This window comes from Aulonocara sp. 'chitande type north' Nkhata Bay, linkage group LG7, assembly GCF_057382095.1.
Source record: "Aulonocara sp. 'chitande type north' Nkhata Bay isolate Kocher_YH1m ecotype deep benthic linkage group LG7, A_spYH_male_GT1.1, whole genome shotgun sequence".
Lineage (NCBI taxonomy): Eukaryota > Metazoa > Chordata > Actinopteri > Cichliformes > Cichlidae > Aulonocara > Aulonocara sp. 'chitande type north' Nkhata Bay.
Window position 1 is genome coordinate 48,206,849 of NC_141350.1, and position 27,915 is coordinate 48,234,763.

Sequence of the window (27,915 nt, forward strand, 5' to 3'; positions counted from 1 at the left end):
TCCACTCTGCCCTGTTCATTCTCAGGCCGGGTAGGACCCCAGCAACAACATTGCAATCGGTTAAACCTAAAGAAGATTCGGCTGTACAATCGCAAGCCATCCTTTGAGTAGACAACATTTTGTGGAAATTTCTCACCGTCACTGATCAGAAGACACTCCAAGTTGTTGAATCGGTGAGTTATACGTGCAGATAGCTCCGTGGGAGCTCCCGGTTCGCTCGTCTTCTCCGCTGCCCAGTTTTATTGTTGCTTTGTTCCTGGCAGCAGCCATTTTTAATCGTCTTGTCCTACATTCCCATCGCTGTGTTCAGGCCGTTCAAAAAGCCAAGCGGGATTGGGGAAAAAATAAGCACAGGTCAGAGTATTTTATAGAGAATTTCCACAGAAAAGCCTGTATATCCCCAGTAATAAAAGCACCACTGTAGAAGCACTGAAAAAAACACCGGTTGTAATTTGTCATCACTGGAAGTTTTACGGGATTGGCGTTTCGCTAATTTTCCAACAAGCTGCCAGAGTTAAGGCTGTTAGCTGAAGCTAAATTAGAGCCGTTGTTAGGGGAAAAAAAACAGAAAAGTAGCAGTTTACATTTTTTTTGTGTGTCTTCGTCGTTTAACTGTGAAGTTAGATGACTCTACAGGATCCTCACTACGACCATTTGCTATATACATAACCATAGCCAGCAGTTAGCACATTTTGTCGCCGAGTAGTAGCCGCTACATCTTTGGTAACGTTTGTGGGAATCTCTTGCAATTTAACAGACAGTTAGCCCGTCTTGATAGGTGTGTTAAACAGACCTGAGACGATCGATTTGTAGTCTAAACGATTGCATTAGCCTTTGACTTTCTTGTTTTTGTGCAGCACTCGCTAATGTCAGTTTTGTGCTGGAGAGCTTAGCATGTATGCTAGCTTAAAAAAATAAGAACAGTAACTCGGGGTGAAACTAAAATCCAGTCCAAATTTTTGTTTTACGATTACATAATGCCCACTTTATTGCTTGTGGTGTTTTCTTTGGGTTTTCTGGTGGATGTAGCCTTTTGAAATTCACACAAAGTCAAGGCGGAGCTAGCGTTAGCCGTCAAGGCGTTAGCTTACACATCTCAATGTATTTAAAAAATTGATTGTGTTTGGAGAGGTTGGTAGATTTTATGTTTTTTTGGAGTAGTGCGAGCGACCATAACAGAGTGTATTACATAACTAAATTTAGCTTGATGGACATATTTATGGCTACAAGTCTTTGTAAAACGCCTATGCGGAGCTTTTAACCGAGCGGCCTCCACTGTGCTATGGATTGACGGGTGTTAGCTTCAAATGATATTTACTATTATTTAGATTTGCAAATACGATAATCAACTATCCACTGATGGTTGAAACCTGCTTAATTTCATTCACACATGAAAATACTCCTAGTATACACTAGTGCTTGTGTCCTGTTATAAATCTATCAAGATGTATTTTGTTTTGATACTGTGTTATCCAACACTGAAAAATCTGCTCATGTAGCCATCATGAAAAAAGACGCTTGACCAAGCACAACAACAATAATTATAACACTGGAAAAAAGAATACATGAAACTGTTTAAATGAAGACAAAGAAGACATTTGTAACTGTGTTACCAAGGTTGTGTATTGCTTAATCACACCGAAAAAGTAAGTCACCATAATACTATTTGTTTACATGTGGGGTTGATAAGCCATCTCTAGTTTTGTTCATGCTATGGCTTCTGTCAGCTTAACTTGATGTTTCTCACTAAAGTATCCTGTAAATTTAGATAGTTTCTGCAAACCTCCATCATTTGTTCAGAATAGTTCAACACTGAATAAAGAATAGATGGAAATGGAGTTTGAACTAGCCAGGAAAGAGAAGGAATTCTTGGCATTGTAACATTTGCTTCCTGTCAATATGGACATGCTTGAGTTTGATTTGAATTTAACATGTCACATTATTTTTCTCAGGTTGGATTGCATAAATTTTTTTTTCTGTTACCCAAAGAGATATTTAGCAATACTGGCAATTATAATTAGGTGTCAAGACAACTGCTTCTGAGATATTGGGACACAGTGCCACATGTATTTTTATATATTGAAACATTTTTTAAAAAGCAATATGTTGCATACCAAAAGCAAGGTTCCTGGCTGTAATAATCATACTGGCTTACTGTTTTCAGTGTAAACTATTTCCTATTAATCATAAAAATCCATCCATTTTCCTAGCTGCTGGTCCATTTCAGGGTTGTGGGGATAGTGGTTGAGCCCATCCCAGCTGTCACTGAGTGAAAGCCCCGGTACACCCTGTAGGTTGCCGGTTTAACATCAGGCGAACACATTAAAGACAGATAACCATTCTTCATGCTTACATTTAAACCTGCAGCCATCATTCATGTCAGGACCTTACTGTGGTAAAGTGGCAATGTAGGCCTAAGTGCATAAAAGAAAAAAAAAAAAACATAGGGATGTGCTTAATAATTGGTGTGAGGTGGGATTATTTTTTTTCCCCGATCAGTGTTTCTTGAAATGGTAGGGGAAAACTGGGCTTAACATAGGATGACATTGTTATTGATAATTTCTTGAAAGTTGGTGGCATTGTTTGGTTTTAGCACTAGACATCGACCTGGACATAATATCAGATATTCATTTAGAGACTGTCTTAAGCTCTGCATTTTTTTTTTTATTTAGCTCAAATATTGTGAGAGTAATTGATGTTTTTAAAGTTTATAGTGTTTTGTATCTCACGGTTAGTCACCCCGTAATGTTTTGTTGGCTGATGTTTACCTGCAGAAGATATTTGAAGACTGCATAAAGATGTTCTATGCATGCGTACTAAAACACAAGGTCTGTGCGTTGATAGTGTAAATTTTCTTTTTTGGGCGGGTGTTACATCTCTTTTAAACCATATCCTCAATACATTTTCCTGCTATAGATGAGAAATGGCAATTTAAAAAATGTGCAGAAATTCACCAGGAAAAAAATGTGTAAAATCATGTGAAACAACACGTTGAGTTACAAAGCAGATTTGGATCGCTTCAGAAGAAATTTAGTGTATCACAGTAAAAACTACACTCATGGATTTCTTGTATTACCTTGTTTCATGATTCATATAGAAGCTTCTTTCAGCACTTCCCTTATTCACAAGGGGTCACCACAGCAGATGGATCCACATATGCAGCTACTACCCAGGGATCAGAATAGATGGCAGTATTGTGGTTCAAGTTTATGTGATAAACCACTTGAATAATGTTGACTTGAGATCAGGGCTGGGCCATATCATACCGTTCACGGTAATACCGGTATAATGTTGGGCAACGATAAGAAAATGAAATATCGCGATAGAATATGGGTAAAACGCACATGCGCAGTGCCTTTGTTTTCATACGCACATGGCGGAAAAAGTATGACGGAGAATAAGAAGAGCGAAAGTGGATCGCTGAATGAAACGGATGAACCAGAAGTGGTTTGTAAAAATGCTGCAACTTCAGTGGTGTGGAACTGGTTTGGCTTTCGTCCGTCAGATACACAACAAAGCACTATTTTTGGTAGAGCATGCTAGCGGGCCGTCGTTATTACCGTGTTTTTTGGAAAATACGGCACACTTACAATCAATCCTTTGATTTTTCTGAAAATCGACAGTGCCCCTTATAATCCTGTGTGCCTTATGTATGAATTCTGATTGTTTTTACTGACCTTGAAATGATTTTATGTGGTACACGGCGCTCGAAAATCTGTCAAATGTTTTAGTACGACTTTGCTAATCTACGAAGCCGCACTGCTTGATGGATTGTCGGAGCATTGTGGTTATCGTAACCTCTTTTTAAGTTTTGTGGATATTATACATGGTTATGCTGAGGATATGTCGGCCAATTTCCACTGGAAATGCCTTTAGGTTAAACTGTCAGCAAGGAATTTGCATTTGCTCTGTTAAATTTTTATATAACTTTAATGCACATAAAAAACAGCTGCTTGTTTAAGTGAAAATACATTGATGTTTGTTTGTTCTTGTTGTTTTTTTTTGCACTAATAAAGTTGTGGAGTTGTAAAGTATTTCGTCTAGTGTCAATTATATCGTCAGTTATATCGTTATCGCAAATTTTCAAATGTTTTCATGATAAATATTTTTGGTCAAATTGCCCTGCTCTACAGTTGTAGGACAGTTGTTCAAGTATTTCCTGTCACCCAAAGACTTGTTCTTTGTAACACATGTGGTGTCTGAAGGGAGCATCTTTAAATTTGACAGTACAATATATATTGGATTGAAATTTGCAGTGAACAACTTGTTGACAAGGATTTTAGAGCCTATCTCCTGCATTGCTTCTGAGGTGCAGTTAAATTTATTTGTACAACAATTTCAGTAAATGACTGTTGTTGTCCCTGCCTCAAAGACATTTCTGACAATGTTCAGAGGTCAGATAGAAGGGAAAAACAAAACTCAAGTGAATGTCCACAATAGATGGTGGACAGGGGATATTTGCTTCAAAGAAAGAATAGCAGTAGTGGTTTCAAAATAATTGCATTTAGATAAAGTTTCCGCTACACAAAATGTGTTTTTATGTGGTTAATTATACCTTTGCAGAAGCATTGCCATCTTTGTTGAGTCTAGCTGGAAAGTATAAAATTACTTTTAGCACTTAAATAAATGAATTGCCATTTGTAGCCGTTTCGTGTTGGTTAACACAGTTCACCATATGGGTATTGTGGAATACTTACTTGGCCTCATTATTTATTGATATATCGAAAACACAATTCACACCAAAATGTGTTGGTCTTTTGGTTCTTGGTAGGTTTTAGGTTATGAAACTCCTATACATGTGGTAAAGAGACGCATTAAAATAAAACCCTGACCCCTGGCACCCACACTAAGGGAATCTGGTGACCTTGTTTCATTATGATGTCGGAGGCATTTTTGCTGCCATGGTTTGGGTTTCTTCTTCCCTCAGTGTGAATGGTCATTGTAATTCAGTGGAAGAGTTGATGAAACATTTCTGTAGGGAGCCGTGGACCGATCCAGAGAGGATGTGATATCACTAAAGTGTTTCGATCATATGCTGTCAGTGGGTCTTGAACCAACCGAAGATTTTGGGACATGTGTTTGATGCTCTCTCCACCATCAAACACCATCAAAATGTCACACCACTTAATCTCTTCTGGAGATAATGCAGTTTCAGGGACTTGTAAAATTGTTTCTAAGTGACTTAATGGCTGTTTTGGTTTCACACTTTGCTTACATGCCCTACTGGCTTACTTGGAGTGCATTAACTGATATTAATAATATATAATATTTATATTATATTAACTTGTATATTGTTTACTCATGTGTATTATTCCTGTGAACATTTATCTTTATTTACATGGGTATTTTGTAAACCAGTATTACATGTAGAATATCTCAGTTACAGTGTGCTGTGTTGTATAGTTATTGGTTTGGTCTATATTGGCAGATTAACACTAAATATTTACAAAGGTTGTGAATTAACATTGTTTATTCTTGAGGTTTGGTTTTTCCTTGGGTGACTTCTGTACTAAGGTGGATATTTCATTTCCTCTTTTTAGAATCAGAAGGCACTGGGAAGAGGCGCAAAGAAAAATTTCCATACTAGATGACATTACATCGCAATGTCCGATCGTTTGGGGCAAATAACCAAGTCCAAGGATGGAAAAAGCAAGTATTCCTCACTCAGCCTATTTGATAAGTACAAGGGAAAATCAATAGAAACTCAGAAAAACACAGGTAAGGCTCATTTTGTTTCTCCACTCGATACTTTTTCTTCATCTGTTATCTAGTTTAAGCCCCTTTACTAATGTTGGTCCTACTTCTTTATCTACATGTTTTGCCTCCCAGTAGTTCCGCGACATGGCTTGCAGAGTCTTGGTAAAGTGGCCACAGCCCGGCGTATGCCCCCACCAGCTCATCTGCCGAGCTTGAAGTCTGAAAACAAAGGAAACGATCCCAACGTGATTATAGTGCCCAAAGACGGTACAGGATGGGCGAACAAGCAGGAACAACCCGATCAAAAGAAGTAAGGCGTGTTTTATAGACCCGCTTTCTCCGATTTAAAAAAATAAAAATATGTCTGTCAAGTAAATTAATTATGCTATAATGTTTTATATTCAGACACCCTTTTTAGTTGATTACAGTGGCTGAAATGGAAATGTCCTTCCTGAAGTATCAACATTGACATTAAACTCACATATTTTTCAGGGATCAGTGTCAGGATAAAATAAGTTAAAGCTTTGATCTTGATAGAAGTCAGCTGTTCACCAGGAAGAAAGAGAAGCAGTTTAGAGGCTTTTGAGGGTTGATTTCTCACAGTTGTCTTTTTATTTTTCGTAGTTCTGTTGCATCAACACCACAGCTGCCGGAGTTGCAGCCGCCGCTGCCTTTGCAGAAATCTGTCTCCAATCTTCAGAAGTCCTCACCGGTAGCCAACCAGGAGGTGTGTATGAGTATACGTATGCTTATAAATCTGCTTCAGTCATATATTTATTGCAGATTTTCATTAACACATTGATTGTGTTTAAGTGTTTTCGGTTATTTGCTAATTGAGAGCTACTCGTATACAAATGAGTGTCTAGTGGATATTCTAATGAAGACTAATAATGGTAGAAGAGCAAAGAATTATACCTTCTTTATGGAGGAAAGCTCACACTACCAAGTTGAACAAGAAAGGTTGTGAATATTTAAGATAATTTCTCATTTGTGCCTCAAAGGTAGAGAAACTTCCATTAGGTCTGTGGGGATGGTGACTTTGGTTTCTTAATTTTCACAGAACACAAACACAAGTGGACCAAAGCAATGGGCCCAGCTAAATGGAAAGGCAGTAGAGCAAGATGGTGAGTCATTCATTAATTCAGAATAAAGTCTGTTTAAAATGAAATGTCACGCAGTTAGTGTTCAGTATGCTGTTCAGATTTCAAACCCCAGTTGAGAAAATGGCTTTCTGTTTGCTCAGCTCAGACAAGCATCTCTCTTTATGCGGTGTCTTTCAATGTCTACATCAGGTTCAAGGGCCTCAAACCGACTTCAGCCCTTCTCTCACGAGGAATTTCCCACACTGAAGGCAGCTGGAGAACAGGACAGGGCTGGCAAGGAAAGAAGCGGCTTCGATCCGTCGTATGGGCCCGGACCAAGCCTCCGCCCCCAGAGTAACTTATGTTTTGTGTATCACCTTCTTTAAAAATTGGCAGTCTCACAGATAAGGTAACACCTCCTGGAAGGCAAAGCTTTAAACTGGCAGACATTACTTTATTTAAGAAATACAGGAAAGAGGGCGTTTTTATTTATTTATTTATTTTTTGGTTCCTCTAACCTGCATTTCATGCTTCTTGATGTCATTTACTTGCATAGTTTCCAAGCAAGTTGTCTTTCAGAGCAGAAATCTGACAACTTTCTTACTAACGACTCCTGGCTCACACCACCCACCCTCACATTTGGCCATGATCTGTCTATGCAGGCTGGGAACTCGATTAAATATTTCTGATTAAAAAAAGTATGGAACTAATTCACTTGCAATTAGTTCTTGAAATTACCGCATTGAGATGAGATGAAACAACATGGTCAGTGGATGTGTTTTTAATTTATAGTCATTGCTTGTTTTCAATGAAAGTTGTTACCTATTGCTATTTGAAATTCAGTGCAGTTCCTAATTTCACAGGGCTTTAGACATTTTATTAGTTTAGCTTGGTCTGGTCCTCTAATTTTTTTCCCCCTTTTCCTTTTTTACTTCTAGATGTGACAAGCTGGAGGGAAGGTGGTGGCAGGAACCTTCAGCCCTCATCCCTGACCCTCAGCCTGCCAGCAGATCCTGAGGGTAAGGCCACTGCCCTGGCTGAGACTGGCACCCCTCCAGCCTCGTCTCACCCCTCCTCCGCCACAGTCACCACCTCATCTAATACGGTGACGGCTCCGTCACCAGGCCCTGACCCCAAGGAGCTTTCCCTGCGACCTGCTCAGCCTGTCCGCAGAACAGCCGTCCCTACTGCATTGCAGTACCAGCTTCATCACACTTCAACTGCTGTCTACCATGACATGTTGCCTGCCTTTGTAAGTAATGTATGACTCATAACATTACAGGTGATTGTGGAAGAAAACAACATGGCCTACTTTTAGATACAATCTAAAACAGAGTGTTTGGCATTTGCATGCCTGATATGATCGTCCCGTGTGGTGCTGCTGTTTTCAGATGTGCTCTAAAGAGACACGTGAAGCTACGGGTACAGACCATGTTCCCACCACCGTAGCAGCCCCCGCCCGTTTTGACAGCAAACCTACTTTTAGGCAGAGCTATGCCAAACCTGAGCTTGTAAAGTAAGTTCATTTTAAATATCCAAGTAGTTATCCATTTTTCAGCAGTTTGACATAGAGATCTGGGATACTTGGCAGTTGTTAATTTGCCATAATCTCATTGCAGTGGTGACGTAAGGAGAGAGAATCGCTTTGTCCGTGCTGCGCCTCGACTTTCTTCACAGCCTATCCGTAGACCTACCGACAGACCAGTTCGCCCAGCCATTATTAATCCAGAGGATTTGAAGGATCTGGATGAGCTTGACAATGATTGTGAAGATGGATGGGCTGGTCAGTATATCTTAGACATGTGTAATGGTCCCAGACACTTTCTCACTGTGAGATTCTTCTATAGCTTGTGAATATCTTTCACCCTTATATTTTTATGTGTGGAATGCTGTATTTATCACTTTCTAGTATTCATTGTTGGCCATAGACTTATACATGATCAGTCTGTTAATTTATCTTACAGAAGGTGATGAGTATTTCCCATCATTTTTGACCATTTTAACAAAAAATATATTTCACGGTAGATTTCACTGTGACTGCAAGCTTTAAATTGCAGTCACAGTGATCTTTTTCCTTTGGGAGAGGGTCACAATCTCATTAGTGGCCATTAAAATTTCTTATATGGAAGAAAAACCCTGCGGATGCATGATATGTCTGTGGCTTATAAGTAAGAAAATAAATGTTAATGTTACTTTATTGAATGTGTAACATGATCAAGAGATTCCAGTTAAAGGCTTGGAGTGGTGCTTTCTCTTTATCTCGTCATATCCTCAATGGTGCAGCCTGTGTACTTTAGGGTAATGCTAATCTTCCTCACACACACTGCGAACGGTTATGTGTATATTTCCCAAAGCAAAGCCACAGAGGACGCAATCAGATGGGCTTTGTATGTACTATGAAAACCAAATACCAGCTCGGTATAATTTGGCAATTGCTGATGAGATCCAGTTCCAACTGTGGCTTTTTAATAACAGTTTTCTGGTTGACTGTTGTTAAATAAATGGGATGTCGGCCTACCTGTTTAGAGCAAGTCAAGTGACTTATTCACCACAGTCTGACAGATAAATGGGGAAAAAAGAGTTGTTTTAAACTGTGATTCTAAAGAACAGGGTGACTGTTCTTCACAATACAAATATGACCCAGGAGAACAAACTGTTTGTCTGCTCAACCTCACAGCTAGTGTTACCTCACTCTATAAATACAGCCAGGACAGTATAGTTTAGACCTCACCCTGATTCACCACTGTGACTGACTGTTTTGTTTTCCCCCTGCCCACAGGACTTCATGAGGAGGTTGATTATAGTGAGAAGCTCAAATTTAGTGATGATGAAGAAGAACACTCTTCCAGTGACAAAAACAAGATCTGGTGAGAGTGCGTCCCTAAAGGCTGCTTATTACTCTAAACACTCCAATTTTGTCTTTATTTAAAAATGTTTCTGGCTTTATTTTTCTTCATAGGGCTGACTGGGAGAGGGAGAGAGATAACCAGCGGGACTGCCATTCCTCCCTTAGCTCGGGGGAGGCATCTTACCCACAAGAGGGTCCAGAAGAGAGTTACTCTTTCCAGCATCACCACCACGAGCCTCCCAGGAAGACCAACGGCAAATATCTCTCCACAGACACCCAGGTAACCATGCACAGGGCAGTGTTTTTCCATTTCAGCCCTCTTTTGAGATTACTTACCTAAGATCAAATTATTATGATGATCACAGTCAAAACACACCATTTTCTTTAATTCCTTTGTGACTGTGGAACGTTAGAGACACCACTGTAGAGCATATGAATAGCTGTCTGCCTTTACATAACCTGAAGTGAGTCTGTCATTGCGAGTTAGGAGATATGACCTTGCGGTAACCATAGTGATATGTCTAAGCACTTTTCATTTGCCAAGTCCGTTTGGTGTTTGTTAGTTGCAATTCATTGTAGAAAATTTGTCAAACCACTTATTTAAAATAAGCTAAAGATTCCACAATATTAAAATATGTCTTACAATAAAAACAAAGCTTTTATCTGTTCCCAGGGTAATTGTTTATTTTAGCAAGAGATACTATAGGATATGCAATTTAAGAAACAGGACAAGTGTCCTACGGGTAACAGCGAGTTTGAGTAGCAACTAATCTGGGAGAAATAGTTGCTAGTCCTCCCCCCCCCCCCCCCCCCCCCCCCCCCCAAAAATAAATTTAGAGTGAAATAAAATCTAATGGACCTCCTTAAAAAAAAAAAAAAAAAAAAAAAAAGTAAGGAATAATCTTCATCACTCAAGTTCCTCCCCTTTAACTCCTTTAGGTCCAACAGAGAAACCAAGGAGACCCACTTGCTGACCAGGATGATCACCAGCGGCAGTCTCAGGCACCAGCTAGGGCCAAGTATGTGTCGCCTGAGCTGTCTGAGGCTGTTGAGAGAGCCCGAAGACGGCGGGAGGAGGAAGAGAGGCGTGCTCGTGAGGAACGTCTGGCAGCATGTGCTGAAAAGCTCAAAAAACTGGATGAAAAATTTGGGAAGACTGAAAGGCAGACATCAAGGACGGATGACAGCCAGAAGGAGGTAGAGGGAAAAGAAGTTCCACTGTCCCCAAGTCGGGAACAGAGTCGAAGCCACCATGATAACTGGCACTACAGCACAAAAGGTAAAAAGAGTCCTTAGTCCTTTTTTATTTTATATAAAATATAGTTTTAAAAATGCACAAATGCAACTATTCAAGCGTGTTTTATCACGATTTCCAGATGGAAGTGAGTGTCCCTCGGACATTTCCCCTGGCCATAGTTACCGTGAAGAGTCTGGCTTCTCTACCTACCGTGGCAGTGAAGACGATGGCCCAGAGCCCTCCTCACCATCAGGAGACTACAGTGGGCGTCAGCCAATCAAACCAGTGCCACCCCGCTTTCAAAAGCAACCACAACACCACCAGCAGCAGGTGAGCACCAGCTGATGCCAATAGCTTCAACTCCAAATTAAGGAGAATTCTGGTTTCATTGCACTGTTCTTAATAATGTGGCCCATGGTCATGTTAACATTGCACTGTCCACCTTGGTTGTAGAGATTTAGGAAATGAGGAGCTGCACTAAAACATCTATAAATAATGTAACAAATGTGTGACAGTAGCCTATGGTGTATATTCGGGTGAAAACCATAAACTCCCCGCAGCTTTACAGAGGCACAAATTAGCCATCTGGAACTTCTAGTGTTACTGCATTCAGGATCTCTTAGAGATGGCTTACTTGCTGACCTTATTATGCGGCATTAGGCCACTAATACACCTGGGCAGCCCAGGCAAGTACAGCTTGTGTGTTGGAACTGGTCACCTTCATAAAGAACAGCCTCTTTGATATTGACCATGATGGGGTTGTGCTAGAGAAGTGAAACTAGGATATTTAGAACGTTAGGTCTAATTTCTTGAGAAGAGAATCTCCAGCATCTTCTTGGTTCATTCTAAAATATATGAGAATAAATGTACTTTGATTTTTTTGTTATGAATGCTAAATGGGGAACAATATCCTGCTGACTTTGTTAGCTTAGCCTGGAAATGTCTTCAATTAGTTTGTCTCATTTTACACAAAACAGACAGTGTCAATTTTGCCCATTTGTTGAATGTCTATTGTGTGGATTTTAAAGGAACAAATGTTCAAGATGCAGCATTGGCAGCAGTCAGGTCACCCTAATCCATCAGGGTCAAGCCACACTCAGCGGGGCTACTACCCTCCACATGTCCTCGGTTTTGATCCGCGCTGGATGATGATGCCACCTTTCATGGATCCCCGCATGACCCAGGGACGGTCTCCTGTTGACTACTACCCTGGTAATTACTAAATCCTTATATACTTATATGTATTAAATTTAAACAAATAACAGGTGGTTTGGCCAGACACATTTGTTTCGGTATAAACAAACTATACAGTCAATAACGGAAGGACAGACACACCTGAAATCATGTTTAACATGATTAATATGTGATTGATTGATTTTCAGCAGGAATGATAAAACCTATGATGCACCAAGATCACTTGAACAGTCCCGGTTCTGATGAGGGATGCCATCCAAACTTGCCTCAGGAGAGACGAGCGCCTTCCACTGAGCCTTACCCAGTGTGGAATCAAGATGGCTATCCCTTGCGTAGCTTTACTCCACCTTACCAGAGACAGCGTGAAAGCTCGGAAAGCGGACATCCCGATGACAGGTAAGTTTATTTTGTTCGAATTCTGCAGTCCTTAAATTAAGGCATGAGGCCCTCTTGTGTTTTAATCTGTGAAACTGAGCATTTTAATAATTCCTTCCTCAACGCTGTAAAGTCCATGTTTTTTTTTTTTTTTATGGAATCTATGTTGTTAAGGGCATGAGGCTCTGTTAATGGGCCTCTGTCTGGTTTTTTCATTCCTAATCTTTTTTTTTTTTTTTTTTTTTAAATGTCTCCTCGTATCCACAGAGGTGATATGGCCTCTTCCCAACAGGACTCCTATGAAGAGAGGGCCAGTGATTGTTTGTCCCACACTCAAGATGATCTTCCCCATCACAGTTATCAGAGCAGAGGTTCAGACAGAGAACAACATGACCAAGGCTTGCTCACCACCGCTCAGAACCTCTCTCAGAATTATTCAGATAGTGAATACCCAAAGCAAGAGTCGAGAGACAAGCATCTGAAAGATGGCCTTGAATCCCACGACGAGGCCTTAGATGGCTCCACAGACAACTGGAAAAGAGATGGTAGCCAGAAACAAGACGGAGGGGTTAACAGTGCCCAAAACCAGTGGTCTGAAGCCAGTTCCAGTTCAAGTAGTGTCAACCAGCCATCTGAGGCTAGTGGACGCACCTTGATACGCAGAACTGGTCCCATCAAGAAACCAGTTCTTAAGGCTCTCAAAGTGGAAGACAAGGAGAATGAAAAGCCTAAACCTGAGCCTGAGGAGAAGCCTGTCCCCTACCGCCTGGAGAAAGAAGTCCTTACTAACGTTTATGACTTGAAGAAAGACAACCAGCCTGCCAACAATAGGCGTTCTGCATCACCTGTGGTTGAAAAACAACCTGAAGAGAGGCAGCGCCAGTCTCCAGCTCCCAGTAAAATGGACAGACCTCTGAGCACCCACAGCGATGACTCTCCCAAGGAGAACACTTGGAGCAGTGCTAAAAGCCAGTCACTTAGAGACAGTCAGGAGAACCGAGAACCCCAGGCACCACGGCGCAATAACTGGATCTTTATTGATGAAGAACAGGCCTTTGGTGCAGTGAGGGGGACGGGTAGAGGCCGCAGTCGAGGCTTCCGGGAATTTAACTCCAGAGGTGGAACCCGCGGTGGCCGCGGTGGAGATAATCTCAGAGGTGTTTATAACAACAATAACAACAGCAGTGGCAGCAGCACTCAGCGAGCAGGCAGAGGTCGAGCACCACCCAGGGATCTAATCAAGGTCGAGGAGTTTCAGAGGGGCAAACCCCGTAGGCGAAATGTCAGTGAAACATTGAGTGAAGCCTCAGAGTATGAGGAACTTCCCAAGAGGCGTCGCCAGAAAGGATCTGAAAATGGAGAAGGCTATACAGAGTCTGGGGATGTCCGTAAAGCTGATAGAGAGTCTTGGAGATCCAACAAGGTGTACACAGATGATCAGACTGCCCCAGATTCCAGAGAAAAGACCAAGGTCACCAGAGGCTTTGGAAATCGGGTGCTGCCTCCACGACTGAACACCACTGGTAGTTACAGTCGAAGCTTTGGAGGATCTAGAGATATTTCTACATGGAGGGGCCGTGGGCCTCAATTTAGTGGCAGCAGTAGCGGCTCGATGCAAGAAAATGGTTATGGTCCTGGAGCAGAGACTGCTTACTCCCGCAGACCCCCAGTTGAGCGTGACGCTCTCAAGTACACTCCTAAATTTACTGGCTCCTTCATGGAAAATGGAACAGAGGAGCGTGAAGGAGAATACTACTTTGACAGCGAGAACCCTGACAGACAGATTTTAAGGAGAAGGCGTCCTCCACGTCAAGACAAGCCTCCACGCTTCCGTCGTCTACGACAAGAGCGTGAACCTGGCTCAAATCAGTGGACAAGTGATGAGTTCATAAACGGAGACTTTGCAAATCCCTGGCCAGGTCATTCTAAAAGCACTGGTGATGATAACTGGCCCAGTGGCCACTACTCTGGACGTCCTAGCCAGCATGGCCAGACAGAGGAATGGGAGACGGGTTCAGACAACAGTGACTTTGGTGACTGGAGAGAGAAACGGAGTGGAGGTGGAGGCATTGCTACACAGGGCCATGGCGATATTCCCTCAGACTCTGGCCAGGAGCCAGGCTCCAGTGAGAAGAGGGAGCTTTCTAAGAGAAGCTTCTCTAGTCAGAGACCATTGGTGGAACGGCAGAACAGGAAAGGAGAACCATCACTGCTGGACGCAAGCAAGATGGTGCGTGCACCTGATAATCCCCCCACCTCATCGAACAGGAGTGACAGCTGGCAGAACGGAGGCACTTCTTGTAAAAGGTGAGGCAAATAACTTACTGACCAGTCGTCTGTTATAGCTACTTAGAAACCAACAACACTTTGTTATTTGTATGATGATGACTATAATTTTGATTACAAGGACACCATTTTCAGTTACTCAATTTGGTTTATTTTGGAAAAAACACACAATTTAAGCACTTTTTCTATGTCCTGTTCACAGCAGGAGTCCAGATGAGTCAGGCTCTGTATACAGCATAGAGCAGCTGCCAGAAGAGAGGGAGCCCATTGAGCCCGCTGGGAAGAAATTAGACAAGGAGCTGAAGCCAGGACCTGTCAAAACAGACATCACTGAACCACTGTCCCCATATGAGCTCAGCAGCTACCCAAGTGAGTCCAACTTTCTTTCACATCTTTATGGAATGCATAGGGAATGCACTCTGATGGAAACAAAGTGTTGGCAATAGTGTAGTTTTAGTGTTAAAAATACTGTAAACACATTTGCTTTCATTCATTCCTCTAATCCCCTTGAATCTTGTTTGTGTTATGTGATTTTGTTTTTCTTAACATGTGTGGAATCAGACTAACTTGTTTAAAAATTAAGTTGCACAGCTGCAGAACAGCAACTCCAAGGTGAAGTTCATGTCTGTTAATATAGATTGAGAACTAAACACTCAGATAACGTGTTAGAGGTGTGAGGCCTACAAATAGTACTCTAATGTGCTCTTGTCCCCTGACAAGCTGAAAAGTTAGTAAATAACTTTTTATGGCAGTGTCCCCACAGCAGTAGGACAATCCTGTTTGCACGCAACCCAGCTAACGTGGCTAACATGATGATTAACTTTGATGTCATGCCCACAGGCCAAAGCTATGGGGAAAATTTAATGCTGAGGGATAACCATGGGTGGTGGAAACAGATTTGCAAGCAATAAAGAAGTTCTGGTGTGGGCTACTTTCTTTTTTTTTTTTTTTATCTCACTTCAGTGCGCTGGCTTCCTGTTTGCAATTGGCGTCTGTTCTTTTTTCTCTCACTCTCTGTGCTCACATATGCTATATTTTATATACACATTTCTACCCCTCAGCTGTAAAAGGCGCCATTACCATGCTGGTGTAGGGGGTGAGGACACAAGTTTCTGAAAGCGATAACTTGAGAACAAGGAAACACAGGATTTTGAAATTGATACTATAGGTGTGTCTCGTAAAGCAAAAAAAGCTTGAGTCTTGGTGACCTCCTTTTTTGTTTTCAGACAGCAGAATAACTGATTTTTTTTCTAGGTGCAGTGAGAATACCATTAATAATTTTTAAATAGTAAAATTAATTGAAAGGTCTCATATTTTAGGTTTAAACTGGGAGAAAGTCTTTAGCAGCTTTACATTTTAGGTGGGGTAATTTAATTCACGGTAAAATGTATTAATGGAGCATTTTACACAGGTACAGATGCGATTCAGCACTGCAGCTTTTACTTGAGCACTCTTGATTTTTCCTCTGACAAAAACTTTGTTTTGTAGTTGAAGGAGACGCAGGGGGACCAGGTTCAAATGCAGATGGATACCAGGATGCCTTGTCCAAAAAGCAAAGACGCCCACAGGAAGATGACAGGAGGAGGAAAGAACAAGGGGCAGCTGTAAGTTTAACATACACCAAATTCTAAATACTCAAAAAATATTATTAGTTTGCTTGTTTTTTTTAATAAAAATGGCCCTCTAAAATGTGTTTAATTCGGAAAGTAATTTTTATGACACTGTTGGCCCAATATGTGAACTGCAGTCCTATAAGTGCCCTATTGCTCCCTTTATGAGTCCTGCAGTGGTTGGTTGTTAATGCTCTTTAGTACTCAGTCACCAATCAGTGAGCAGTTGCCAGATGTTTTCAGGAAAGTCACTGTCTACTATGCAAAATACTGCTGACCATGGCAATCTCCCTGTGAATTCACAAGGAGGTTTTTGGGCAAGCTGATTTTTTTGCCACATATTTTACCTGGCAGCAGCCAGTTAAAGCTACTTCACACCCCACTGAGAAATATACCTTTTTCCCCAGGCGACTGGTCGCCAAGGGTTAGCTGACCGATGTGATCTTATCTACCTAGAATGGTATAATACAGTCTTGACAAGGTTTACTTGAGCAAATCAGTTCAGCAATTCGCTAAACCCTTGCTTGTAAATTGGCTCGCCTCCCGCTTTCAAACAACTTTGCTAAAAAATGCTACAAACTAATCGTCACATTCATGCATTGTTGGAGTTGGAGAAAGCTGCAAGCTTACTTAATTGTTAAGTGATACAGCAATGACCTTCTGATAATACTGTTTGAGTTCAAGCTCCTTCTGCATTGGCAAAGCCTTCTTGTCTTTCCAGCTTGCTGCAGCACTGCTCATTTGTTTCTCTACAAGATGTAAGTCCTAAAAAGCGAGTCAGTTGTCAACCCCTCTATCATGACCTTCTGGTAGTTGACTTAAATCACACAGCAACTTCATGTTTAATGTTGTTTTATTTAAGATGCTCTGTTGGCTGCCATGCTGTCAGTTTTTGTTGCGTCTTTTCCTCCATATAATTGTCTCTGCCTGACTGACTGCTGAACATGTGCTAAATTTGAGAATAATTCAACCCTTACTTTAACATGTCCAAACAAAACAAACGGGCACAAATACATGGCAGTGCTACTCTATCATCCGATAACGTTATAAATCACAAAAATGTAACATTTTCTGTAAATTCTGTGAATCTCGGGCAGCTCATCTTGCTGGAAGTGTTTCCAGCTGCGCGTCGTGTAGCTGGAGTCGAGTGTTTTAACAGATGCATGAAACTATACATTTTTAGACATAAGTTGTAAAGCCCGTTTTCTTTGAGTATTTATTACACGGCGTGCTGCGGGTTGCTTGTTCTAACGTTTGAGTCTAAGGTTTATTTTTTAGCACCTGGTGGATCTTTTTTTACTTCTCATCCGTAAATAATCTGCTCTTTCACGTGATTCTGTTTATTTTGAAAAGTCTCAACAGGATCTTGAGCTTTATTGTGAAAGGTTTATGTGGAACATAAACAAGCAGACACGTGATGCTGTTACCGTCATTGTTGCTAACGACAATGCATAAAAACAGGCGCTTGTCCATCCGTAGTGTGGTTATATTAAATATAAGAGAAAGAGATAACTTTAAGAAATTAATATAGCCACTACAGTTTATTTTGCGACACCACGAAACAAACGATAGCATAAAATGAAACGATAGACGTTTTTATATCGTCACCCGATATATATATCGTTATATCGAACAGCCTTAACTTAATTACACTGTAATTAACTCATTACATCAGACTTTGCAAGCACATCGGCATGTGAAGAAGAGAGGGAATGTGTAATTTTTTATTTTTTTTTATCCCTCAAGCGTAAAAAAGTGATGGCATAGGAATTTCACATGTGTACCATAGGTACATTTACCAAAACTCTGGGACAAGTTAAAATTTCAGGGATAACTCAAGGAAGTGATCTAGGATTTTCACATTTCTAACTCAGGTGCATGTACAAGGAAGCTGAGGGGGTTAGCACTGGAGGCCGGCAGTATTTTCTAGGATATATCACATTATGTTTACACAAAAGTGTTCGTTCCATTTAGTTGCTTGCCATTTTTACACAGCGAACCTTGAAGCTTTTTCTTTTAACCATCTTAGGTACCAGTGAAAAACAGGACAGTCACTTCCAAGATGCCACCACGCTTTGCCAAAAAGCAGGGAAGCATGAGCATTGAACAACCCGAGGAAGGAATTTCTTCTAACAATCTGGGAACTGAAATCTGGGAGACCAACAGCTCAGGTATTGTTATTTATTAAATTTTTGGTCAGTGCTTCATTGAGATATGCATTTTGTTATATTAAACATAAACCTTTAGCCTCAACACACACTGACGGCACATACAGTCAGGCCCCATGAATTTTTGGGCAATTACACTTTTTGAAAGGTTACCTTTGTTCATCATCACAGTGAACTTGAACAATGAAGGCATGCTTTAAGTACAGACTTCTATATTTAATTTTAGGGCTTTAACAAAATGTTTTGCACCAACTTAAAGTAATTTTACTCTCCTTTTTCCTGGGACTCAAAATTAACTAAAATTAACTGACAAGTCCTTTCATAGCTTGTGGTGAAGCCTGGGCACTCGTTACTCCATGAGAGATTAATCATATAATCTAACCTACATATAGAACAAGAGCATTGCAGCATTATTCCTAGTATTTATGGCAAAGTCCATAAAGAACAGATGTTGTAATATGAATGTGCATAATATGAAAGCTTGAGTTTTTTGTGAACATTTTGTTTTTCAAATGATTGCATTTTTCATTAATAACAGTGAGGTTTGTGTATCTGTTTAAGCTCTTTCAGTGCAGTCTTCAGGGGGAGACTCATGGACCAAACAGGTGTCTTACACTGGGAGTGAGCCCAACTCTGAGGTAGTGTGATGCAGCTGCTACTAAACTGCATGTTTTTTTGTTTGTTTGTTTTTAATCTCATTTTAACTTTCTTTTTCACATTAGTTTCAGTTGTTCTAGTATTGCTTTCAAAAACATAGACTCATAACATTGCATGTTTTGGGACAGGACTCTGATGCGGGCCCAGAACAAAACAAAGAGCAGCACAAACCAGGGCCCATCGGAAATGAACGCTCCCTGAAACACCGGAAGGGCTCAGAAGGTGTCGATAGGCTGGAAGGTGGCCCTATCACACCAGTCAATGGTGTGGACCTCCATGTGGACACTGTGCTGCCTGTCCCACCCATTGAGTTTGGTGTCAGTGCCAAAGATTCAGATTTCAGCCTGCCGCCGGGTTCTACCCCAGTACCCGTGTCCAATCCTGTGAACAAGCTTCAGGACGTAAGTGACTTATTGTACTTTATAGAAATCAATGAAATTAGCTGTAATACACCTGAAACCATTAATGGAATAGTGTCTTATTTGAAAATAAGATATGTTGATTTGTAAGTATTTATAATCTTCTTTGTCCTCAAACAGACTGCTTTGAATCAGAGTATCCCCATTTTGCGCTCCAACCACCTGCAGCCTGGCATCAACCTCAACCCCATCTCCTTTCCCAGTGCTGATCTCACTCTCAAGGTATTTAAATCACAATCCAATGTCAGATAGTTTTGGTTTTTTTAAATATATAACTTAGAAAGAATGGTACTCCTGTTGATTTGTGGTGCTTTTAGTAGGAAACATTAATAGTTTAATAGTTTAATTATTTATATAGCACATTTAATTACAACAGGAGCGTTGACCAAAGTGCTGTACAAGAATACAACATACATAATAAAACAACTTAAGAGTATTAAAAGCAAACACCAAATATGAATTAACAAATAACTCTCATGCTGTATTAAAAGCCAGTAAATAAAAATGCGTTATAAGATAAGATTTAAAAAGATTGACAGTATGAGCCTGTCTGATGTAAGAAAAACATTAGAAAAACTCTGACCTGAAATGTTTGTGTCTCTGCAGATGGAGTCAGCACGCAAGGCGTGGGAGAACTCCCAGTCTCTTCCTGAGCAGGGCTCTCCTGGTGGCAGCGCTTCAGGTGCTCAGCCTCCCTGCAGTGCCGGCTCATCCACTGGTGTCAGTTACAGCTCGTTTGGAGGCGTTTCCATGCCACCAATGCCCGTTGCATCAGTAGCACCTTCCATGTCCATGCAAGGTAAAACTACATTTTGTTTCTTGAGTTTGATGAAGGATTTATCTTAGAGGAGTAAATGAAAGCTTGTCTGGGTCTTGCCCCTGATGCAGGGAATCATATTCCCCCGCTGTATCTGGATGGTCACGTCTTTCCAAGCCAGCCACGCCTTGTACCACCTACCATGACCCAGCAGCAGACTTACCAACAGGTAACACACACACACACACACACACACACACACACACACACACACACACACACACACACACACACACACACACACACACACACACAGGCTTGCTTGTGTACCAGCAAATTGTCATGATGCTGCATGTGCTCACTCATTCAGGCGGCTGCAGCCCAGCAGATTCCCATTTCTTTACACACGTCTCTTCAGGCTCAGGCCCAGTTGGGGCTTCGGGGAGGTCTGCCTGTTTCTCAGTCCCAAGAGATGTTCAGCTCCATCCCCCCCTTCAGGTACTGCTTGCTTAAAGAATTTCCATATTGCTTCACTTCATTTATTTAGAAAGCAGATAAAATCTTTTTCGAGAGTTTAAAAAAAAATACTTTTTCCTTTCGCTCATTGTGTCACTCTGCTTTTCTTTTCCTTCCTTTTTCAGGTCCCAGGTTTACATGCACCCCAACTTGTCACAGCCCAGCCCCATGGTACTGTCAGGTGGAGCCCCTCTCAAGGGCCCATACTCAGCTTTCCCTGGCATGCAGCCATCAGACATGGTTAAACCCCAGTCAGGCTCACACTACCAGCCTATGAATGGCAGCCAGCAGCTAGTCTATGATAGTCAGATGAACCAAGGGCCTGGCATGGGCTCTTCACAGTTAATGGACTCTCAGCTCATTCAGGTTTGTGGGCTGTTGCTGCTCAGGACTAAAATATCCATTTTAACGTATAAGAGGATTTTAAAATTGTTCATAGTGTTTGTTTTAGCCTAACAAATATAAGCCGTCATATAAATGGCATAATTGGACTGTTGTCTTATATTAAAGGCTTACAATCAATTCTTCATTCTCACCAGGTCACTATGCCCCTGCCTGGCTCTCAGCTGCGTTATGGTTCAGCTCAACAACACCTCATCCTCCCACAGTCCATCCAGCTGCAGCAGGGACAGAACTTGTCAGTGGGAGCCCCACGCCGAATGCTACCACCAGGGTCGCAGGCAGCTGTCATGACTGGCAGCAGAGAGGTGAGCCTTACTGGCTTCATGTTACTCAACTTTCCATCCATTAGATATCTCAGCACTGGTGTGCCATTTTTACCTGTTACACCGCTGACCATTACTGAAATTCCACTACAGTTGTCTGACAATGTACCTCTGTGTGTCTCTCCACTGTCAGGGTCCACAGATGGAAATGAAAGGTTTTCAGTTCTCTGAGAAGCCCAATCATTCCCCAGGCATGTCTGGAGGTTCTTACAGGTGAGTGGAAATAATTTGAGGAAGGTAGTAGAAGTTAGTTATGTAGATCTTTTTATCACTTCAGATGTGCTCCACTGTGTAACAGTGCACAGTTGGCTAATTCATTTGTATTATTATTTTTTTTTTATTTTATATCAGACCTGGCTCTGCTAGCCCCGGCGGGAAGCCCTCTGGTCCTGGAGGACCTGTAGGCCCTCTGCCTACACATTTTGCTCAGCAGGTATGGATTTTTCACCTTAAAATATTACCATATTTTTTTCTTTTTATGCGACCATTGTTTTAAAAGTGGGCCACACAATATATTCCTATATGTATGTTTTATTTTCTAGGTATGATTAGTTAAATGCACCATTATGCAATTAGAATAGGGCTGTTCGATATAACGATATATATCGGATGACGATATAAAAACGTCTATCGTTTCATTTTACGCTATCGTTTGTTTCGTGGTGTCACAAAATAAACTGTTTACGGCAATATTTTTCATCTTTTTGATGGTCACTGTAGTGGCTATATTAATTTCTTAAAGTTTTCTCTTTCTCTTATATTTTATATAACCACACTACAGACGGACAAGCACCTGTTTTTATGCGTTGTGGTTAGCAACAATGACGGTAACAGCATCGCGTGTCCACTTGTTTATGTTCCACATAAACCTTTCACAATAAAGCTCAAGATCCTGTTGAGATTTTTCAAAATAAACTAAATCACGTGAAAGAGCAGATTATTTACGGATGAGAATTAAAAAAGAGCCGCCAGACTGAAACGTTAGAACAGGCTTTTCCCCGCAGCACGCCGTGTAATAAATACAAAGAAAACGGCGGCCGTTACAACCTATGTCTAAAAATGTATCGTTTCATGCATCGGTTAAAACACTCGACTCCAAATACACGACGCGCAGCTGGAAACACTTCACGCAAGTCGAGCTGACCGAGATTCACAGAATTTACAGAAAATGTTACATTTTTGTGATTTATAATGTTATCGGGACGATAGAATTCTTATATCGGGATATGAGATTTTGGTCATATCGCACAGCCCTAAATTAAAATATAGTATACTGTAAAAAACAAAACAAAACAAAAAACCTTTCCAGGACCATTACCTTGGTTTCTGCTCATACAGAGCACTAAGTACGAGTAAGCTCTACACTTTACTTTAAAGAAGAGACGGAGAATCATTTTTGTTTTTACATACGGTATGAATTTCAAAGTCATAGGAGTTTTAAATTCATACCGTATGTGTATTTACTAGGAGGCTGAGGGGTAGCACTGGCAGCCCCCCGGTATTTTATGTCTAAGCCAGTATCAGACTTGGATTTGAACGTTATTCAAGTAAACTGTCACAGGTAAATACAAGAATATGCACTTACTCGCTTGGGCTTTATTATTTTAAATAAATAACAGGAGGACCAAGATGTTTTTTATTTTTTTAAAAGGTATTTGTTACTGGTCTCTTTTCTGCTCAGTGAGAGTCTTTGATGCATACTGCTGCCAATATCATATCCTAATGTAGGATCGCTACATCCTTTAGCCTGAACATCAGTATTTGGAATCTAAAAGTCAAGTCTAAAAATGTGTTAAGAAATTCAGCACTTGCTAATTATTTGCATTTCATTTATTTCCCAACCCTTCACCTGCTTTTCCTCCTGTTGTTTCCTCTGTGACCAACAGGTCCCTCCTGCTCAGGGCAGCATGGTGATGCACATGCGTCCCCCCACCACAGGCCCCTTCCCCAACCCTATTCAGAGACCTGTTATGCAGGTCAATAAGCCCGTCATCATCCGTTCCCCCCCTTACCCCAATCCTGGCCGTGACCCTCCCCACTCCATCCCTCCTTCAGCTTCCGAGCCCCCAGTTAAAGGGCAAGAGGATGGCATGAAGGTGAGCCACCCACTGTAAATATAGGTAATTTAATTTAATCCATTTTATCTTTCTCTTATTTTGAAATGCTTTTCATGTTCACTGTTGTGTGATTTGACTTAAAAATGTAACATTTTTTTAGTGTTGAATTCATTTTCAGTAATGTGAGACTTTTATGGTGTTACATAAAACACTTGTTGGTGCATATACAGGGAGTGCAGAATTATTAGGCAAATGAGTATTTTGTCCACATCATCCTCTTCATGCATGTTGTCTTACTCCAAGCTTTATAGGCTCGAAAGCCTACTACCAATTAAGCATATTAGGTGATGTGCATCTCTGTAATGAGAAGGGGTGTGGTCTAATGACATCAACACCCTATATCAGGTGTGCATAATTATTAGGCAACGTCCTTTCCTTTGGCAAAATGGGTCAAAAGAAGGACTTGACAGGCTCAGAAAAGTCAAAAATAGTGAGATATCTTGCAGAGGGATGCAGCAGTCTCAAAATTGCAAAGCTTCTGAAGCGTGATCATCGACCAATCAAGCGTTTCATTCAAAATAGTCAACAGGGTCGCAAGAAGCGTGTGGAAAAACCAAGGAGCAAAATAACTGCCCATGACCTGAGAAAAGTCAAGCGTGCAGCTGCCAAGATGCCACTTGCCACCAGTTTGGCCATATTTCAGAGCTGCAACATCACTGGAGTGCCCAAAAGCACAAGGTGTGCAATACTCAGAGACATGGCCAAGGTAAGAAAGGCTGAAAGACGACCACCACTGAACAAGACACACAAGCTGAAACGTCAAGACTGGGCCAAGAAATATCTCAAGACTGGTTTTTCTAAGGTTTTATGGACTGATGAAATGAGAGTGAGTCTTGATGGGCCAGATGGATGGGCCCGTGGCTGGATTGGTAAAGGGCAGAGAGCTCCAGTCCGACTCAGACGCCAGCAAGGTGGAGGTGGAGTACTGGTTTGGGCTGGTATCATCAAAGATGAGCTTGTGGGGCCTTTTTGGGTTGAGGATGGAGTCAAGCTCAACTCCCAGTCCTACTGCCAGTTTCTGGAAGACACCTTCTTCAAGCAGTGGTACAGGAAGAAGTCTGCATCCTTCAAGAAAAACATGATTTTAATGCAGGACAATGCTCCATCACACGCGTCCAAGTACTCCACAGCGTGGCTGGCAAGAAAGGGTATAAAAGAAGGAAAACTAATGACATGGCCTCCTTGTTCACCTGATCTGAACCCCATTGAGAACCTGTGGTCCATCATCAAATGTGAGATTTACAAGGAGGGAAAACAGTACACCTCTCTGAACAGTGTCTGGGAGGCTGTGGTTGCTGCTGCACGCAATGTTGATGGTGAACAGATCAAAACACTGACAGAATCCATGGATGGCAGGCTTTTGAGTGTCCTTGCAAAGAAAGGTGGCTATATTGGTCGCTGATTTGTTTTTGTTTTGTTTTTGAATGTCAGAAATGTATATTTGTGAATGTGGAGATGTTATATTGGTTTCACTGGTAAAAATAAATAATTGAAATGGGTATATATTTGTTTTTTGTTAAGTTGCCTAATAATTATGCACAGTAATAGTCATCTGCACACACAGATATCCCCCTAAAATAGCTAAAACTAAAAACAAACTAAAAACTACTTCCAAAAACATTCAGCTTTGATATTAATGAGTTTTTTGGGTTCATTGAGAACATGGTTGTTGTTCAATAATAACATTATTCCTCAAAAATACTACTTGCCTAATAATTCTGCACTCCCTGTATGTACGGCTTACCAAGCACTGCTGTCTCTTTAATAAGTCCTCTTTCTTTTTTGTACAGAATAAAACAATAAGAGATGTACGCAAGGCGGTGGGAGAGGGCAAAACACCGTCCGGGGGCATGACCAGCAAACTCCAGGAGCCCCTACCTTCCACAGGCCAAGCCAAACCAGCACGCACTGGAGCCATCAAACCCCAGGCTGTCAAAGTAGAAGAGGGCAAGGCGTAATAATGGACCTTAAAATCCTCATCACCACCAAGCCTGCCAACACAAAGCTCATTGACCACTGTCAGCCTTTTTAAAACCCACCTTACCCCCAAGGCTCCAAGGCCCGGGGCCTGCAGGCAGACAACATAATGAAATGCCCCCTCTTGAACTTTCAGAACTGGACACTGTTATTTCACATCACGTATAGAGATATATAAATATATATAAATATATGCATAAACACAGTCTTTTAAACAGATCTCTTCAAGGTCCTCTTTAATTTATTATTAGTCACTTTTAAGGGGATATTGGTAAGAAGAAAAGACATTTTGTTTTTGTGTGTGCGTTTTCTCTGAAGTGGGGGAAGAGGAAAATGGCCAGCTCACATGGTTCATTTTCCATACTGTTTTGCCAAACTGTAATTACTCCCTGTTTATGGACTGCATCCCTTAAAGACCCGACAGGAACTTCATACAACTGAGAAACAAAGTCTGTTAACTTTTTTTTTTTTTTTTTTTTTAAATGCAGTGTGGGGCACTTTTTGTTTTTCTTTGGTATTTTTTTCTGGTAAATAAAGTCACGACCCAGACATCCATACTAATGCTAAAAGACTTATTTCATTAACCCAGGAAAAAAATAAAACGCAATTGTTGGGCATCATGCATGTCAAACATAGCAGAAGTCAAGTGGATCACCTCAGAAATGCGTCTTTTTTGGGCTACTTAACCCAACACATGAACTGCGTAAAAACTGCTTAGATTCTTAGAAACATTTTTTTCTCTTTAAACCGTTCTTTGCTTTTAGATTCTGTTGCTCACTCTGTATGTAAATTGAAAGGAGAAAAAAAAGAGATGGAGGTTTTACCAAAATTATGTTGCTTCCATGGGAAGTTCACTGGCATCGATGGCGTGTGCATGTGATGTGTTGAATGTGTGTAAACTTGCAGGACATCTACCTAGAAGCTAGCAACATTTCACAAAGACTGTACCTGAACTCGGCATTTATTATGCTGACGTGTGCTCTGTGTGCGTGCGGGGGTGTGTGTGTGGATTTGGATTGACCACGCTGAAAACATTTGTGGGTTCATTGTGAAGTTTTGGAGGGCTGAGAGGTGGGCATTCACAGTTGCTGTAAAAGGACTCTCAGACAGCTGATTGAAATGTTTGCTTTCTTATCGCTTTGCTTTGGGCTGTAATGAAATCAAACTGTGTTAATGAACATGTGATGTAAGCGATTTTTCTTTTTTCCTTCTTTAACATCCATTAGTGTTTGTTTTCTTTTTCTTTAGGGCTCCTGAAAGACTTCCATATTGTTCAGATCCCATTTCAAAATCACTGAGGGGAGTTATTGAAAAAAAAGAAAAAAAAAAAAATCTCATCACTATTTGATAATTCAAAATCTGGTTTCTGAGGTGGCACTAGCAATAAATGCAGCCTAACTATAATCACAATCAGGGTCCAATTAATTTTTTTCCTCCGTTAGAAGCTAATTATCACATAACGAGGGGTGTTTGCTTGTTAAACTCAAATCCACCCATTTTTCTTTTCTTTTTTTTTTTTTGTGTGCGAGCACAGCAGATCCAGCAGACTACGAAGGACTTTAAAACAAACAAACAAAAAAAAAGTGTTCTGTTTGAAAATGTGAAGCTGATGGAATCATTTATTTTTGTTCGTCTTCTGTTTTTATAACGGGCGCTCAATTTGAAACTCATGACGCCCCTGCCATAACTGTTACTGCTTACTATAATGCTCCATGACACTACAAATGTTTATCTTTACAACAGTGTTTCACTGCTATATGTGTATACGCATACTTAACTGTACAGTTGAGCCTTGTGAGCAAAGGGAGGCTTAAACTTGCATTTCATTTTAGATATTGTGGCACTATAAAGGATTCGATGTTTAAAAAAAAAAAAAAAAAAAGGTCACTGTGTTCTCAGAACGGACTGCTTTCACCTGTTAGGTTTATCGGGCTTGGAGTGTGGGTTATTTTTTGTTGTTGGTTTTTTTGGCCTCTTACCCCTTTCTTGAAAGGATCTTGGCGCTTCTCATCATTGTACCTGCACCGCAGTGTTGCCCATTTTGAGGTTGTTTGTTTTTTGTTTTTTTTTTTAACTTTTAAGATGCATATTTCAGTTTTTGTCAGAGGACCAGTGCTTTCTACAGCTGATCCAGCATTCTATTTATCCTCTCTGACCTTTATCCTTTCAGGTATTTGGTCATTACTCTCCCTTGTTAAAGAAAAAGAGCTTATTGAGAGAAAATAAATAAAGCAGTTGTGATTTCTTAAA

At 40.9% G+C, this 27,915-nt stretch overlaps 1 protein-coding gene across 4 annotated transcripts; it reads left to right on the forward strand.

Annotated features, from left to right (window-relative positions):
* Window positions 1-27,915, forward strand: prrc2b (proline-rich coiled-coil 2B). Of its 4 annotated transcripts, none has more exons than XM_086300907.1 (31): window positions 1-173; window positions 5,541-5,718; window positions 5,830-6,007; window positions 6,322-6,424; window positions 6,758-6,821; window positions 6,990-7,133; window positions 7,718-8,031; window positions 8,171-8,295; window positions 8,399-8,562; window positions 9,559-9,646; window positions 9,739-9,907; window positions 10,567-10,906; window positions 11,004-11,194; window positions 11,893-12,076; window positions 12,247-12,454; window positions 12,701-14,740; window positions 14,925-15,088; window positions 16,208-16,323; window positions 18,359-18,500; window positions 19,059-19,135; window positions 19,283-19,555; window positions 19,694-19,795; window positions 20,180-20,372; window positions 20,462-20,559; window positions 20,701-20,828; window positions 20,972-21,212; window positions 21,386-21,553; window positions 21,705-21,784; window positions 21,923-22,004; window positions 23,458-23,667; window positions 25,479-27,915. In XM_086300907.1, the coding sequence occupies exons 2-31, from the start codon at window positions 5,604-5,606 to the stop codon at window positions 25,644-25,646; spliced, it is 6,669 nt and encodes a 2,222-aa protein (XP_086157033.1). In that variant the 5' UTR covers window positions 1-173; window positions 5,541-5,603; the 3' UTR covers window positions 25,647-27,915. The 4 variants fall into 4 exon arrangements, with proteins under 4 accessions (XP_086157033.1, XP_086157035.1, XP_086157032.1 ...); XM_086300909.1 differs by having other exon boundaries at window positions 12,250-12,454; window positions 14,922-15,088; XM_086300906.1 differs by having other exon boundaries at window positions 5,833-6,007; window positions 14,922-15,088.